Source organism: Mustela putorius, unplaced genomic scaffold (genome assembly GCF_011764305.1).
Source record: "Mustela putorius furo isolate JIRA1106 unplaced genomic scaffold, ASM1176430v1.1 tig00003909_pilon_pilon_pilon, whole genome shotgun sequence".
Lineage (NCBI taxonomy): Eukaryota > Metazoa > Chordata > Mammalia > Carnivora > Mustelidae > Mustela > Mustela putorius.
In genome coordinates this window covers 16,573,461-16,590,237 of record NW_025422057.1, presented here as the reverse complement: position 1 = coordinate 16,590,237, position 16,777 = coordinate 16,573,461, and the positions used below count along the sequence as shown (strand labels likewise).

Here is a 16,777-nt window from a genome sequence, read left to right as displayed (position 1 = left end):
CCTGGAAGATGAGTAAGGAAACAGATCATTTCGTTCTCTAGGTATTTCAAGGGCTTTGCTTGCAGGCTTTGGAAATAGTCATGGGTTTGAATCCTGGATCTTTCTCTTTTGACTTTTGTCCATCACTGAATTGCTTTGTCAGCTCGGGCTGCTCTAGTAAATCCCCATAGATCGACTTAAATAGCATGGATGTATTCCTCCCAGTTCTGGAGGCTGGCTGTCCAGATCAGGGTGTCAGCGTGGTCAGGCTCCAGGGGGCGCCCTCTCCCAGGTTACAAACAGCTGACTCCCTGTGACCTCACATGGAGGAAACAGGGGGCTACCCCTGTGGGGTCTCTTTCCCCAGGGAACTAATCCCATGCTCGATGACTTCACCTCATCTCCTCCCAAACGCCCTACCCACTGATAGCATCACATTGGGGAGTTAGGCTTCAACATTGGGATTTTGGGGGAGGAACACATTTCAGTTCATTACACTAAAATAATTCTCCAATTTCGGGTGCCTAATCTACAATATGGAAATAACGTATGCATAAAATCCTAAGGTGTGGCTAAGATTCAAAGAGATGATTCACTAAAAATCTTCTCACTGGCTAGTGTAAGCCGTGGTGCACGGTGAGAGCCGTCCGTTCTCACCAGCCTCCTCCTGCCAACCAGCTGGGCTCAACCAGAACTCGGCACTGTTCTATGTACTTGACAGACATTAATCTGCACAGGAGCTGGGGCGGGGTGGGGGGAGGTCTGTTGTTCTCCACAACCCACCATGTGAGAAACTGAGGCCCACTTCAGCGGGCCTGGTTTGGAACTAAGAAGATCTAATCCCATAGACCGTGGTGACAATCTAGACTATGCTGTCTCTGAGCCCTGTCCTCCCCACACTGTGTGTGCCCTGTGGGGCCTGGGAGAACTCTGTCCAAACAGGGTACCATCCCCCACCCCCACCAGACCTTGCAGGAATGAGAAGTTGGGGGCTCCTGAGAACTCGCTGTGACTACGAGTCATGACTAAGTGTGTGGAAGCAGGGGCGTGACCACTGTGGTCCAGCCCTGTGGCTTCTCTGCCAACCCCTTGTGGACTCAGGGGCCTATGGTGGTACTCGCTTCTCTCTCTTCAAAGCTTTGTGTCTTAGGAGGCATTGGAAGAGCCCTGCCACCACTTCCAGAGAAACCCACTGGGACGATTTCCTCCACTGCCCCCTGGCATCTCCTCATGGAAGGCGGAACGTGTCTCTGAATGTGTCCTGATTCATAAAGCTGAACTCAGGTGTCTTTTTTCCCTCAGGGTGACTCTGGAGGCCCTCTGACCTGTGAGAAGAACGGCACCTACTACGTCTATGGGATAGTGAGCTGGGGCCTGGAATGTGGGAAGAAGCCAGGAGTCTACACCCAAGTTACCAAATTCCTGAGTTGGATCAGAGCCACTATCCAAAAGGAGGGTAGCTTCTAAGGTGTCTTCTGAACCTGAGAGCCCATTGTCCCGAGCACCTGGACAAGGCCAGGCCTCATGGGCAGCACTGGACGCCCTGGGAGCCCCCAGGAGGCCATACAGCCGAGTGGCCATGCTCTAAGCAGAGAAAATGGCCGCCCACCCTGGGGCCACCCCAGACCAGCACGTCCACTGCTTTATCAGGCTGCCTCGTGGGTAACCCAAGAAATGCCAGAACCCACCCAATAGATACTTTGTTGGCTTCCCTTCAAACATGGGCACCTTCTAGAAAATCACAGACTGCCTTCACCTCAGATATTTGCAAACGTGGGATCTCAGAATGACCGGAGCCAGTGGGAGTCACCTTGACATCTTTATTCCTCATCCCTGACACCCAAGGTGCGCCACCGAACGGGCCACCACTTCCAGGATTAGACGGGAGACCAAAAATACAAGATTCTCTGTGGCGTTCTGAGAGTCGTTGTTTTAGTAAAGGGGCTCGGGGAAGGGCTGCCGCACGGTTTTTTCAGCTCGCTCGAACGGAAGCACGTCTCTGGTGGGCACCTTTCCTCCTGAGCCTCTTTTCCAAGAATCCTGGGTGGATGCAGCTCACTCACAACGACAGAACCTTCCTCCTGTTGACATGTAGAATCTCCATGGCGTCTGGGTTCACGTCCCCCCTCTGATTATCCGTGGGCCCCACAGCCTCCGGCCCCCCCTGCGGAAATCAAACACACGTCCCTAAGTCAGAGTGAAGCTTCCGCCCGGCTCCCACAGGATGAGAGATGCTACCCTACCCTACCCTGCTCCTCCTCCCCCTCCCCAAGAGAAAGGATCCTCGAAGCAAGAAGGAGAAAGAAGCAAAGCCAATCTCTCATTTAGACGTGGTGTCTTTCTTCAGAACAAAGTAGGGTTCAAAACCCAGACTGCTGCAGCCAGCGAGTCCCTGACCCTTTCTACGCATGTAACGAGCCGGCAGTGAGCGCAGCCTGGGCTGCCGTGGCCCGCGATTGAAGGAGCCCCGGTAGGTTTGTCTCCGCACAACTAATGGCCATGACTTCAGAGAAAACCCTGCAGGAAGTTTAACCCGGGTGTCATCCGCCCGGCCATCTCAGACCCATGAAATTAGGCGCCTTGCCCCAGCTGTGTTTCTCACTTCTTCAGAGCTGGCTGACCTCTGGCCAAAAATAAAGTTTGAAAAGAAACAATGAGTCTGCCTTTCCCCACGGCCTTGCCGGCTGGGGTGGGTTTGCAGCTGGCTACTCACAGAAGCCCCCCGGAGACTCGGGCCCCTCGCCTTGGCCAGTTCCGCCGCCCGCCGAGCCATTTCCACTTTGTAGGAGCCGGGAGGTGTCCAGCCAATACCTCTGGTCAGGTTCAAGTCAGATTTGTACTTGACCTTAGGGGACGGAGGGAAGCAAGACAAATAGGTCAGCAGGGTCTGGGGTGGTGGAACATAGGCCGCCGTCAGCAAAGCCAGGACAAGGGGAGTGAACTCCTCCGAGAGCTGCTGCGCGGAGGGCCCGATGTGCTATGAGCCAGGCCAGCATGTCCCCGGGCTTTGCATCTTTTGACTCAAGCAACAGGAGCGACACCGGGGGCCGAAGGTGGGGAGGAAAGGGTTCAAGTCTGAGCTCCCACCTCGACCCGCTCCGAGGCCTCAGGAAAGCGATTTTCCTTCTCTGGGCTTCAGCTGCCTCCCAGGGGAAGTGCGAGGACAGAGTTAGGGACCCGCTACGACCTCTTAGAAACAATGTGGCAGAACCGTTGAGAGCTTGAGCTCTCACATCAAACCAAATGGGGTTCGTATCCCAGGCCTGCCCCCTTTCGCTGGGTGATCTTGAGTCAGCTCCCTAACCTTTTCAGGCCTGCGGTTTCTCATCTGGATAATGGGGCAGGGACGGGTTGCTGTGGGAGTTCCAGGACGCTGTGGTTGAAAAAGCATTTGGCAGCGAGCCTAGTCCACTGTAGAGACTCCACAAATTAGAATTATTAATCCTTCTGGCTCTACAGTGTTAGGTCTCCCAGATTCTACCTCAGCCCAGCTCCCCCCTGAAGGTCATGGGGGATGCTGTGTGGTGGCCAAGGCAGGGGAGGAGGGGCTTGGCTGGGCGGGAGTGGGGGGCATGGGGGACAGCTCACATCGCTCTGCAGTTGGTGGGCCTTCTGTGCGTGCTTCAGGCCTAGCTGCTCAGGGTCGCAGGTGGGCTGGGGCAGGGGCTGCCTGTAGCCTGTGTCGCTGGCCAGCTGCTGGCTCCTCCTGGCCTGGATGAAGCCGGGCTGGTCCGGGCGGCTGTGGAACTGGGACCGACTCTTGGCAAAGTCCTTCTTGTACTCATTGTCACTCTGGAGTTTGCCAACGCTGAGGAAATGCCTCATCCTTGGGTCGTCGTTGACGCTGCGGTAACCAATCTGCAGGCCCCGGTCCCGCAGGAAGGCCTCTTTATACCGGAACTGCAGGTCAGAGAAGCAGAGATGGGTCCTGGGGGCCTGCCTGCCCTCCCGGGCCAGCCCACAGGATTCTCAGCAGGAAGCGCACCACGGGGTAAGAGGACAGCTTCGGATTCAGGCAGACCTGGAATCTAGAGCTCCCTCTGCTACCTTCCAGCTGTGTGGCCTGAGACCAGTTACTGAGTCTCTCTGAGCCTCCGTTTCCTCACCCGATAAAATGGGACAACGAGCCTCCACCCCACAGGACACGGAGAGGAGTCAGTGAGCTGGGGGCTGAGATTCAGATTCCTGCCCAGCGAGTGGCAGCTGGAGGTACTAAGGCTGCTGTAACGAATAACTCAACAGGAAGAGGAACGCGCCCACTCTCTCAGTAGCCACTCTCCCTTTGATTCTTCTCAGCCTCCAGGGACCCCGTCTAGGGTTCCTCAAACTATCTATAGGGAAGGATCAGATTCGTTTTGTTTTGGTTTTTGAATTTCCAATCCACCAAAAAACCAAAGGTGGCTCTACAGCATCTCATTCGTATGTCGTAGTAACACCCAAGCCAGCCTCTGCCCTGCCGCAGACGAGTCCCCCGGACACAGGCTTGGTTGTCACAACGACTGGTTCCCAAAAATGTTTCTGAACGCTTGTTCTCGATTTCTGGACCGATTGTGGGCAGATGTGAGCTATTCACGAGTGATCCGTGATCTACCTTCCTTTTCCATAAAATGGCTGCCATGTTTTGAACACTTTGTTACTTGCATGGCCCTGGAAACCATGTTGTTTTCAGTCCTACGTCGATCCTAGGAGATGAAAATTGTATCCCCATTTCACAGATGTAGATGTGAGCTTTCAAAGAATGTAAGCAACTTGCCCAACACTACACGGCCAAGTCCCAAGTGACTGAGCCAAGATTGGAACTCAAAATCAATCTAGGGGAAAAGCTCAATCTCTTTCTACCCTGTCACACTGCACTTCAGCTAGAAGTCCCTTTATTGTGGATTAACACATCAGTCACATGTTAGTTCACTTCTAGGGACCCACACGTCAACTTCTAAGAGCGTCCTCCCCAACCTGAAATTTCTGTCTAGAAACTAAGGGCCTATTTTTAATTTCATTTGAAATACTTGCCAGGTTTGGGTGCCTGGTGGTTTGCTTTTCAACAGAACTGGGAAAAGCAGTCAGACCTATTAGTGACAGAGGGACAGGGAGCCCAAGGTCTTACGTCACTGGCGATCTCCCTGGACGCCCGGGCAGTCTGGAATGGAATGGCGTCCAGCCTGAAGTCATAGCCGCCAGCCCGCGTCTGTTCCCAAGAGCTTCGGTAGGCTTTCTAGATGGGGAAAACAGAAAACTGAGTGAACAGGGAGTGAGAACCCCATACTTGGTGTGTTTTTAGCTCTGAGCAGGAATGAATGCATACCCTCCATCTTGCAGGTGTCCAAGGACAGAGCCATGGCCTCACATCCATCCCAAGGAGCTCCCCAAGCTCTTGGGACTGGTGGGGCTGGCCACGAGGGGCTCAGCTCTAAGATCCTGGCCTGAGCATCAGGCCCTGCTCTGGGGGGTCTGGGGTCTGTGAGTCTGGCTCATTTGCTACATCCTGGTGGTACCAGAGGTCCTGTCCTACTCTTTTCTGTCTTTGCATTCACTTTCAGGGCCTCGGGTCTGCAGCTTCTGGATGCCAGAACTCAAAGCTTGAGAACTCCGCTTCTTCCCCCATGCTAAAAGCTCTCCATTCCTTGGGTCCGGGCACCCATGTGTTTGTTAGCTCCAATGACTTCCTGGGGGCCCCCTCGGCTACTTCTGAAGCCGAGTCCCACCATCACAATGAAGCATGACGCCTCCCACAGGTAGCCCCCTGGTGCCCGCATGGGAGGAAGAGCCTTCACCTGAATTAAATTGATTGCCAAGAACCTGACCGAGTTCCTGACCCGTGTATTTCACATCTTCCTCTTTCATTTTTTCCCTTTTGAAGTTGTTCTCACACACCCTCCGGGAGTCTGTAATCACATCCTCTTGGTCCTCAGGTAGACCCACATACCAGAGAGAGCATCAAAATCTCCCATGCCTTCATGTAGCTACTATTTTTTTTTTTTTAAGATAAGGGAATGGCTCCATGAAAGGAACCATCTGGAGATCCCAGCGGAGGGCTGTCCTTTATTCGGCCACAGAGAAGGGGGACAGCAGGTGAGACACAGCAGCAGACGACAAAGTGACAGCTCCAGACCGTGTCAGTGGCTCACTCATTCCGAGAGCCACAGCAGATCAGGAGGCCCCTGAAGAACCTTACTTTTGTCACTTGGAAATAGAGGTCACGGCTGAGGCTATGTTCTACAGGGGATTGAGGGGATTAAGCAAAGGAGGGATGGCAGATAAAAAGCAAACCACTGCACAACTGCGCCCGGAACCAGAGGGGCCCACGGAGAAGGAGCCACATTGTTATGGAGCTCACCCTCCATCACCTTCACCATCATCATCCTCTCCAACTCCAACATCCAAACCCACCAACCACGAGCCAAATACCTGCTGTGTTCAGGGGCCTAATTGCCTAATTGATGGGTCACACATAGCCCTGAGGATTCAGTTTACTGGGTCACCATGGATGGAGCAGGAGGATGGATGATAGGTAGACAGAGAGCAACATTTAGATAGGACAGAACAAGCATCACCTTTAGCATTCCGCCCCCTGATACGGTGGCCCCACCAACAGTAGCATATACAGCAAATAGAGTCCAAGCCTTTAGCATCCCCTGGGAAGGGGACAGCTGGCGCCTTCCTACAAAGGGTCTCCACGCCGGATCTAGGCTAGGCAAGGACGCCAAACTTTCCTCAGCACCAAGCTCTGACGTCACCCCACTCTGGCATCTGATGCACCCCAGCTCTCCAGCCTCCACAAGGGAGGCTCACCTAGTGCAAGGGGCCGAAATTGGGGTTCTCCCCAAGGCGCCCCCTCCCTGTCCCCTGCTCCTTCTCCCTGTATACTATTTGCTTGATGGTGATCACTTCCTGCCTGAGTTTTTTTTTTTTTTTTATTCTGTTGAGGTTTCTGCCTTGCCACTGGGAGCCTTTAGATTCCGTAGGCCCTTTGATTTGGAACCCTGGGCGTCCTCTTCTTTATCACAGTGGGCGCAGTTTTGTCCTCATCCTCACACATTAGAGTCATTTGATTTTTAGTTATTTCGGCTGCCTTACACATCTCAATGGCTTTCTTTGCCCAGGAAGGTCACTTTCCCCGCACATCTTCCTCACAGAGCACTTGATCCAATTGTGTGCATTCTCCACGCCCCCGAAGAAGTGCTCTTTCAAAAGAGGTTCATGAGTTCCCCACATCCCACATGCCCCGGCGGCTCATTTCAGCTCCGGGACTCTGCAGACTGGCATCCCTCGTGAGCCGAGAGGCGCTCTGCTGCCAGCCCAGGGTGGCCGTCCTCCTTCGGCCGGACCCCAATGGGACTAGCAGTCTCACCCCGGTTTTCCCAGCTCAGGGCTTCCAATCCCGGCGGCCGGCGGAGGCCGGGCCTTCCCCCATCCTCGGAGCACGAACGCCATGGAGGTTTTGTCCCAGCTCTGCTGAGGGGGAGGTCCCGCTTCCCCCAGATGGAGGTCAGCCCACCAGAGCTGCTGTTCTAAAATTATCACTCACACATCCCTCAAAAGCCTCAAATGGTCATAATAACTCATATTTACAAAGCGCCGTCGCATTCACCGCGTGGGATCCCACAGGGCTTTACAAACGCCACAAACTAATACACACGCTAACTAGAAGGCGCCCGGCGCCGCCCCCCGCGAGGCAGCCACCTCTGGGGGGCGCGGGAGCAGCTGTTGATCCGCGCGCAGCCCCAGGACACAATGGCCAGGCCAGGGAGGGAAGAATGGCTGGACTCTGGGAGGCCCCGCGCGGCCCCAGGCCGACACACTCAGCCTGTGTGATTCTGATCTGACGCCGCCGTTTGATTCTGCCGCCCGCCTACCTGTCATCCCCGGATCACAGCTTCGCTGGCTGCTCGGCGGCCTATTCTGTGGCAACCGGGGCCTCCAACCCCCGCTAACAACACGCCCGGGTTTAGGAAACAGCATCTTGGTTATGCACGCAAAGGGCAGACATCTGAGGGGAACAGAAGTGTGGAGGCCGCCGCCTCCTGCACAAAGGGGCCGCTTGTGTTTGTGCCTGATGGACGACAATTCCGCGGCGAGAGAGGGCCGCCGGGCCTCCGGAGTCACCCGGCTCCGGGGAGACGCGTCCGGGAAAGAAACGGAGCAGGGGTCTACACCTGCCAGGGCCAGGGGAGCCCCTGACGGCGGCCTTCGCCCAGCGTGCCCGGAGCCAGAGTTTTCAAGCCGGAAGGAGCCGCAGACATCGGTTGACCCAGCTCCATCCCATTTTCCAGTTGAGGAAACTGGGGCCCGGGGAGGAAAGTGGCTCAGAGTCACACGGGCTGTCTGTCTCCCTCTTGGTTCTGGGTTCTTCCTGTCTCAAGTCCTCTCCTTCCTGCGACTTTTCTCCCCCCCAACAAATACAATCCAGTGCGGGTGTAGACACATTTGCAGAAGGAGGGGCGCGCCACACAAAGCATGGCTCCACTTACGTCACTCAGGTGCAGTGCGTTGAGGCGGGCTCGGGCGAAATCGGGATGGTCGGGGATCGGGGTGTACCTGTGCAGGGATTCCGCATCCCCCAACTTGTACAGGCGCTGTGGGGGAGACAGGCTGCGGTCAATGCAGAACAGGCAGGTGGCTGAGGTTATGGGTGAGAAGCAGGCTGCCCCTCCCCACCCAGGTGCCATGGGAGCAGAACCCAGCCCTGCCCACGGGAGAACATCCCTCCAGAACCCACCACCGGACCCACCGCACCCGTGGGCCGAGAGTCAGGGAGGGTTGGCTGGTGGTAAGTAGCTCCCATTTAAATATTTATCAAGATCTGCTCCAAATAGGCCCCAAACCAGCATCCTGGTTGGCCTCACCTGTGTGGTTTTACAAACAGTATAAGGTGTGGGGCTCTTTTGAGACTCTTTGCAATTGAGTATTGTTAAGTTTTCTACTAGTATGAAGATGTCCTAATGCCCTTATTGCTTAATAATAAATGAATAGTAATAATAAAAAGACACAACCATTAATCCTAAAATGCCTTAATATGTTTTAAGAAAATTAAAGTTTTCAGAGTCTACCTGGGTCGCAGGAAGACACAAGTTTAAAACTCAAGCTTTCTCTCAGTTGCTATTTTTAAAGCAGTGATCTAAGAGCTACAAAGAATTTTAGAACGGGATAGAGTCTCATCTCCTTTTAGAGAGGATAATATAGTATTGAATATTCTGATCCTTTTCCAAATTCAGTTTGGGCTTCACGAACGTGAACCTGTCGGTATATTTGGACTCTGTGTGACCAGGGGTCAGCTTTGTCACTGTGTGTGCAAAATCAAATCCCTCGACGAGGTCAGAGAAAAAAATATTTAAGTTCCTATACTTCAAAATAAATATAGGAGAGAAGAAATGAGGCTAAATCATACAGAGAGAACAGAAACAGAAAGAAGCCTTTAATATAGCTGTTCTTTCTTTTTTCTAACTGGGTTGTGTTCAGCTTTTAATTCCATTACCATCTATCAATAATTCGGATGTATCTCATCTAGTGTTAGTAAAAGAGCATCAATAATACGCAGTATTAATATTGTTATGATTATGAACCAAACCATAATAAGGGGCCTGTACTGAGGACCTACTACGTTCCCCATACTTGCTAAAAGGTTCACATATGCTTATTTATTTATTTCTCATTTAATTCACTTACTGGAGGTTAGGAGAGAACAAGTAACTGGCCCTACATCACCCAGGGAGTGGACAGAAAGTTTGCATTTCCATCTCTCCCGAGCCCGTGCTCTTAAGCACTGAGTACTGAGCAACACTGCCCACTCCTGGGCACCTACGGTTGATGGCGAAAACATACCCACCTCATTGCAATGCAGGTAGCTGTTCTTGGCATGAACCAGGTCTGGGGAGTCAACCACTGTGGTGAACTTGATACTATCTGGTTTCTTACGGTATTTGGTCTATAAGAGAAAGACACAGATTCCCACAAAACAGTTGAATGCGATGTATTTTTCTGAATGCGGCTTCACTCCACCCACTGGGTACCGGATGTGCCAATGACACTACTGAAAAACAAGTCTCTCTTCTTGGTGGGCACCTCACAGGGTTTCTAAGCTGTCTCTGTGATAAGGAGCATTTTACAAGTATTGATGCTCCTGCACAATTCCAAGGCATATCACAGGAAGGGGATTCATTAGAGGGAAGGACTCAGCATCAATGCAGACCCCGTCCAAGTAAGTTTGGCTACTAAGAGATGGAAGGGCGCAGCGCCACCCTTGAGGGGATCCCCAGGCCTGAATCTGCAGGCCAGCAATATTGTGGGGAGTTTGGTAAAGGTAACCATCTCTCCGCAGTGCGTGATGTTATCTAAAATCAGAGAACCGCAGACACGACGCTTTGCGTAAATCCTGTAGGTGGATGGCAAATTCTGCCCCCAAGAAAACAATGAGCCAGCTTAGCTCATAGCCATCTAATGTACCTACAGGGAATCTTCTAGTGCGTCATCTGTCTCTCATTGCCCAGCACGGAACATGACTTTCACTCCCCAGCAAGTGAACTCATTTGGAGGGAAACCTTGTTCTGTCTTGTGATTTGGTTGCAAAAGGCCAGGAAAAAACTGGGGGTCTAGTGGCCATGGGGTCCTCTTGGGGTTTTCACCCCATAAACAGGTTCCCTCTTCAGGAGGAAATAAATGCCAGGTTGCATTTATGAGAGAGTTGGGTGAGCGGTACCTCGCTGATGAGTTCTCCAGCCTTCTTTGCACTCTCCAGCTGCGGGGAACTCACGGTCAGCCATCCCGTTCCCTTCATCCCCATCAGGTCTGACTTGTAGCGAAACTGCGGGAAGAAAATCATTGGTTTTTACCAACAGAGGGCCAGAGACCATCAGGTTATTTCAAGGTGCTTGATTTGTAATAACATCTGTATTCATCTTCATCGTAACACGTCAACATCTTCATTCAGAGTGCACTGTGCACATCATTAAGTCAAACCGTGCAAGGGTATGTCCTCTGCCACAAATTAAATAATGGGTCATGCAGAAGATCCAAGCAGGCCCCACCTGTGAATGGGCAGGGTTAGAAGTCAAGGGAATGAATGCACATGACTGCTTAAAAAAAGAGTAGAGACCCACACCCAAGCCCAGGCATCAGCCTGGATTATTCTGTTCCCTCTGGCAGCGAGGAGACTGCCTGCCCGCTTTCCTGCCTGCCTAAAGAGAACAGTTTTACCCACCTTCAGGTGATCAAAGGGCCCAGAGCCCTGGGTCAAACCTGCTGGGACTCAGAGCAAATCGCTTTACCAAAATGTGACTCAGTTTCTCTCTGTGATAGCTGAAGGTCATCACAACCCTTCTGTTCTCGTGAGAACTCCTGAGAGGCCTCGAGAGCAAAGGCCACTCGAGGCGTTGGATCTGGTTTTGTCTCGTGGTGGTGGGGGGGAGCGAGGGGGCAGAGACAATGCCAGCAGGACTCTAAGGACCATACACACTTAAAGATACAACCGGCCTACAGCATGAGAGGCATTTTAATTTTTTTGTGCCTGGATTTACCTCCCCTTCCCGCTGTTGGCTCGGGATTTGCTTATATCCCAACGATGGGCTAGGTCTCATCCATTTTCCTCATTTTAAGGACTCAGAAGATTAGAACTACAGCAGCATTCCTGGGTGAAAATCCTAAGCAGTGAGTGGGACAATAGGTCTGATCAGGAGTCTCCTAACCTGTTAAATCTTATTTCCATCCCACGATCCGCCCACCATGACCTAGGACAAGACGGTTGTAGGAATGCTTTTCTTCTCTACTTTATGGAAATTAGGCATTTTTAAAGGTAGAAAAGGACTCTCCAAGGAAATCTAAAATATGGATCTAAACGAGGTTGATAGCATTTCTCTAATTTAGATATAAGCTCTGCTGTAACGCCAAATATCACTCCAGAAACCAGTCTTCTGGCCTTTTTAGTTTCCTTTCATCTCAGGATTCACAGCGTCCCTCACAGCTGGCCTCAAAGAGGGTCCGTTTCTGATCTACTGTCTGCTGGATAATGTTCCTGTGCAAATTCCACTCTGCCTTCCAACTGGTGAAGGGAGGCATCACTCAAGTTCAGGAGCAGGTCTCAAAACCCCATGTCAGTAAGATTGCTTTGTATGCCGCGATCTTTCGGTCTACACCGGCAAAGCTTTTGCCTTCCACTCTGATAAAGAACAGAGAAAATTGGATAAATTTCTAAGTTAGAGAGAATCATCCTACAGGGCCTCTTCACAGCCGGGCCTTGCTCCTTTCATACGCAAGATGAAGTGGGGAGCACGCTTTCAACTCGCCTTTTGTTGAGCTGAGCAGTACAATGGCAGGTAAGTCAGAAAGCAAGATGCTGGTTCCCCAAAGATCTGACTGGGCCTCAGACTCTCTTATAAATGGATTGTCTCTTGATAACGCAGCTCCCAGCCCAGGTTTGACTATTCACGCAGACCCTAAAAACAACACGCCTGCCCCGGACTTCCCGATGAAAGAAGGGGAGAGAGCAGGGGAGTCGAGAAGAATCAGCTCCCCGAAGAAGGATTTGAAGAAGGATTCTAAGATAATAAGAGACCCTCTCACGCTGTCCAGCTGCACCTGGCTTCCCCCGATGGCCGTCTTGCTGTTTTCCCTTGCACAGATTAAGGCCTGGAGGCCACCTTCAGATTCTTATGTGGGGGTTCCTGGCACCCTCGTGTTGGAGCACAGGCTGCAGTTTTGGGTCCCCAATTCCTAACAATGTCAGCAACTGCACCCAGGAGGTGACCAGGGGAGGACGTATCTGGGTCCTGTTAATGAAAATCTTTATAATCACCCTCTTGCCAACCGTGGTTTGCCTTAGACTCATCACCTCACGCAACGTTCACACCACCCTGCAAAGGTGGGGTTCTTATACACATCTGCAGGACAATTTTGGTGTTCGAGGGACTGTTCAGATTCAGAAGAGTCGTGGATGGCTGTTCTCTGGGTGAACCAGACAGAAGGTCCTTAACAGAACCCTCAGGAGCCAGAGAGCCTGGGTTCCTAATCCAGCCACCAGAGGGAGCCAAAGAGCACCAAACCAGGAGTCTGGAGCCCAGAGCCCAGCTTCCACTCTGACTTGTGGTGAGGTCTGGAGCGAGTCATTTCCCTGACAGCCTGTGATCCTGGGCAAGTTATTTAAAATCATAGTACTCTAGTCACCACATCTGTAAAAATGGGAGTCATATCAGCATATACTTCGATACTAAATGAGAGAGTTCGTGCAGAGTATTGAAGCAAATGGGAGGTTCAGAATAGACATCCTACACATTTTAGCTATTGTTATTGTTGTTGTTTCTGCTGGAGAAACTGAGGCTCAGAGAGATTACAGAGTCTGCCCAAGGTCATGCAGCTGTAAAAGGTGGGGCCAGGGCTGTCTCCTTGACAGTCCCAGCAGGTGTTTTTCAGGTCTCCCCTCAGCTTCTGTGCAAAATCATGGCCATTCACAGTAGAGCATTCTCTGGGCAGAGTATGAGTCTCAGATATGTTCCAGAGCCAAGCACAGGATAGGCAAGGCTCGAGCGATCATGGCCTGAAACCTTTGCCAGAGAGGTGAGCACCTCCTGGCTCCCTCTGGCCCAACCCACAGCTTTCTTTCCGGCTTAGGTAGAAGAAGGCAGGAGAAGCAACTGCTGGCCAGGGGTCCTGCTCCTCCCCCAGACTCTGCTGAATTGAACGAACACACGTGGAGCCTTTGTTCCTTTTCCTATGCAACATAACCACATGAAATGAGATTTTCAATAACAACCACAAGAAAATGGAAGCCTCAAAAGCAGCTGGGCTTTATGGGGTGTCCTCTGTTGATAGCAGCTTGGAATCCACACTCCCAAACTATCAAACTTCAGATCTAGAAAGCCATGTATGAAGCACAATACAGTGATTTTAAAAAGTTAAGCAACAGGTTCTCAGCATTCAAAAGTGTAGTACACAGCCTATCTCATAAAACATCCGTTTAAGGGTGCCAACCACCATTTCCTGGAAAGTACTCTTCTTTTTAAATTATTCTTCCTACTGGCTTTAGGGATAAAATATCCTTTCTTTTCAGGAAAAAAAAAAAGTGATATAAATGGTAGCTTGAGGTAACATTTTTCTCAGTTAGAAAAAAAATCTTACAATATATGGACACCACCTTCTTATAAACATCTTCCCACAAACCCTGAAATCTGAGGTCACCAATCAAATCAACCCTCTCTGATCTTCTGTTGCCTAGAAAGTGAAGGGACAGCTGGAGGACGCGTAGCCCGTAAGTGACAAAGTGGGGCTTCCGATCAACATCTTCGGGCTCCCAGCTCGGTCCCAGATGGCCTATGTATCTCCCTCTGGATCTGCCCTGCCCCAGAGGTTTGTCTCCCCCTCCCTGTCTCCAAGGAACAGCCCACTGACAAGAGGGTGAGGCCATGAGCTCTTCTTGCAGACGGTGGTCTGGCCATCTAGCAAGTGAAAGCGTTTCCAGCAGAACGCAGCGGGCGCCGTGGTGACCATGCCTTCTGCATGGAGCCCCGTGAGTACCCCCTACTCCACACTGGACTTGCTCATGAACCCTGTGATGCTACTCTTCCAGCAGACTGTGATGAATAATTAGATGATCTTTAAACCATCACCGCCCTGACTCATAAGTAACCCCCTCTTATGTGTTTATGATATTCAACCTGTGCCACATCATTCAACCTAAGAGCAGTCGCTGCCCTAAAGACAACTGGAATTGTAAGGCTTGGTGTAGAGAACGATCCAAACAGCTAACACTTCCTGGCCTGTTTCTGCGGACCAGACACCACACTGGGTGCTTCATACAGACCAACCAGTCAGCCAGGGATGCTGCAAGGCAAGGGGCGGGGCCCACAGCAAAGAATTCTCCAGCCCAGAACATCCAGGTTGCTGGAGTTGAGAAACCCCCATATGGATGGGAAAGCTTAATGTGACAACAGTCCCACCGGCTGTGTTCTAAAATGAGAGTTCCTTCCTCCTAGGGCTGCTCCAAGGTATAGAGAGACAACGTGTGCCCGGTCTCGTGGCACAGCACCTGCTGCACAACACATGCTTTACACGTGCCGACCACCCCACACTGGGTGGTTAGCGGGTTCCTAGGTGTCAACCACGCCCACACTGTGTCGTTAACACGTCCAAGTGGAGGAAGCTGAGGAGTGGAGGGGGGTGCGACGGACTCCGGCACACGTTGGGGGGCTCCCCACCAACCTGTTTGGTTCCCTTGCCTGGGTGAGGACCTCTCCTTTCTGTGTCTGTGTCTACACTGGGGTTGTGGGAAGCATGACTCCCCTGCCTTGAACTCCCTCCACAAGACCAAGGTGGGTGAGATCGTGGGTTCTACAGCCAGTCCTGCCTGGGCATCTCCCGCATGACCTTATCTGTGAAAGATGAGTCATAACTGTCCCCGCCTCCTGGCATGAGAGCAAGAGGGACAGGAAGGGCAGTCAGTCAGTCCGCATCAGCCACGACTGGATCTTCTGTTTTCCGGTCATGACCTTCACCCCCACCACTCAGCGTCCAGCCCCAGAGCTCTCTCACACCCGACTCCAGGCCACGTCCTCTTCACTCGCCCACTTGCTTCATCAGCCTCAAATAAGCTGAGGCTCCTCCCGCTCAGGGACTTGGCCTTGGGATTTGCTCTTCCGTTGGCCGCAGTGGTATCTCCTTCCCTTATCAACTTTGGTCTTTGCTCAAATGTCGCCTTTTCAGTCTGCAGCTGCCCGGACCCCACCTCTGATTTTAATTTGCACGTGTGCAGGTCCACATACACCTTCACACCTATGCCGCTGCCCTGCTTTGTCTGTCTCCACAACATGTGTCACCATCAGACATACTATGTATCCTACTTCTCACATTCTGTCTACCTCCCATATCGTGGAAGCCCCATGAGCACAGCAGTTTTTTTACTCTTATTGACTGTGGTATCCCCAAGGCCTGGAATGATGCCTGATACATAGTAGGTGCTCAAGAAACAGCTGTTTCTTGACTGATCAAGAAACAACTTGATTGATTGATTCCAACTCAGATGACCTAACACAGAGACCCAGCAAGTCCTGGTTCTGATGTGGTGGGGAGGGTAAGGGAGAAGCAGAGATTACCCCCAGTCTTGGTGGGAGGAGGAAGGCTAGTGTGCAGCCCGAAGGCCCCCTACCTCACTCTGCAGGGCATGAGCTCTCTTGGCCCAGGACATCTTCAGGTCCTCAGGCAGAGCCGTGAACTCGTGGCACCGTGTCCTGTAGTCGTGGTCACTGGCGAGGGCCTGGGCCTTCCTGGCGTGGACCAGGTGCACCATGTCCAAGGGCAGGTGAAACTGGTCGTGGCTGCTGGCCGCCGTGCGCCTGTACTGAAGCTCGCTCTGCAGCTGGCCCACCCGCCAGCAGTGCTGGAGCCGGGGGTCGTCGCTCACGCTCCGGACCCCGATCAGCCTGCCTCGCTCCTTCACAAAGTCATGTCTGTAGAGGAACTGCAGGGGAGGACCGCGGTCAGGGGCCGGCATTCGGCCTGCTTCCATTCCATCTGCACGTTTTCACTGCAGACCCTAGAAAAATCGCCCTGTCTTTCGTGAGGACGTGATGATTATAAGAAGAACCACAGTGAGGTTGGCCCGAGAGCATGCTTCCTCCCTCGGGGATGAACAATTAAAACATCGCTCCGTTCTTCCTATCTAATTAAAACCAGATCCTCAGAACCAAAGTAAAGGCCCCACTCCCTTAAACGTGTCCTGTGGCCAAAAGGAATTTATCAAAAAAGGTAAAAGAGAAACTTGTGCTTTAACCATGCGTACTTGGCAAAACATGAAACCCAAAAGACAGGATCCGTTTAT

At 52.0% G+C, this 16,777-nt stretch overlaps 2 protein-coding genes across 7 annotated transcripts in view; one reads left to right on the top strand and one right to left on the bottom strand.

The window, feature by feature from the left end:
• The window catches only part of HABP2 (hyaluronan binding protein 2), a 32,392-nt gene extending 29,762 nt beyond the window's left edge, over positions 1-2,630 (top strand). The window contains exon 13 of the mRNA XM_004763832.3: positions 1,282-2,630. Within this exon, the coding sequence (XP_004763889.1) occupies positions 1,282-1,446 (165 nt within the window). The 3' untranslated portion in view covers positions 1,447-2,630. The remainder of the gene's footprint in view (positions 1-1,281) is intronic.
• Positions 1,786-16,777, bottom strand: part of LOC101684561 (nebulin related anchoring protein) — a 69,435-nt gene continuing 54,443 nt past the window's right edge. For all 6 annotated transcript variants that reach the window (XM_004763833.3, XM_004763835.3, XM_045068467.1 and 3 more), the window contains 8 exons: positions 16,106-16,417; positions 10,673-10,777; positions 9,803-9,901; positions 8,448-8,552; positions 5,084-5,191; positions 3,568-3,879; positions 2,693-2,824; positions 1,786-2,143 (listed from right to left, as the gene is read on the bottom strand). In XM_004763833.3, the coding sequence (XP_004763890.1) occupies positions 2,039-2,143; positions 2,693-2,824; positions 3,568-3,879; positions 5,084-5,191; positions 8,448-8,552; positions 9,803-9,901; positions 10,673-10,777; positions 16,106-16,417 (1,278 nt within the window). In that variant the 3' untranslated portion in view covers positions 1,786-2,038. The remainder of the gene's footprint in view (positions 2,144-2,692; positions 2,825-3,567; positions 3,880-5,083; positions 5,192-8,447; positions 8,553-9,802; positions 9,902-10,672; positions 10,778-16,105; positions 16,418-16,777) is intronic.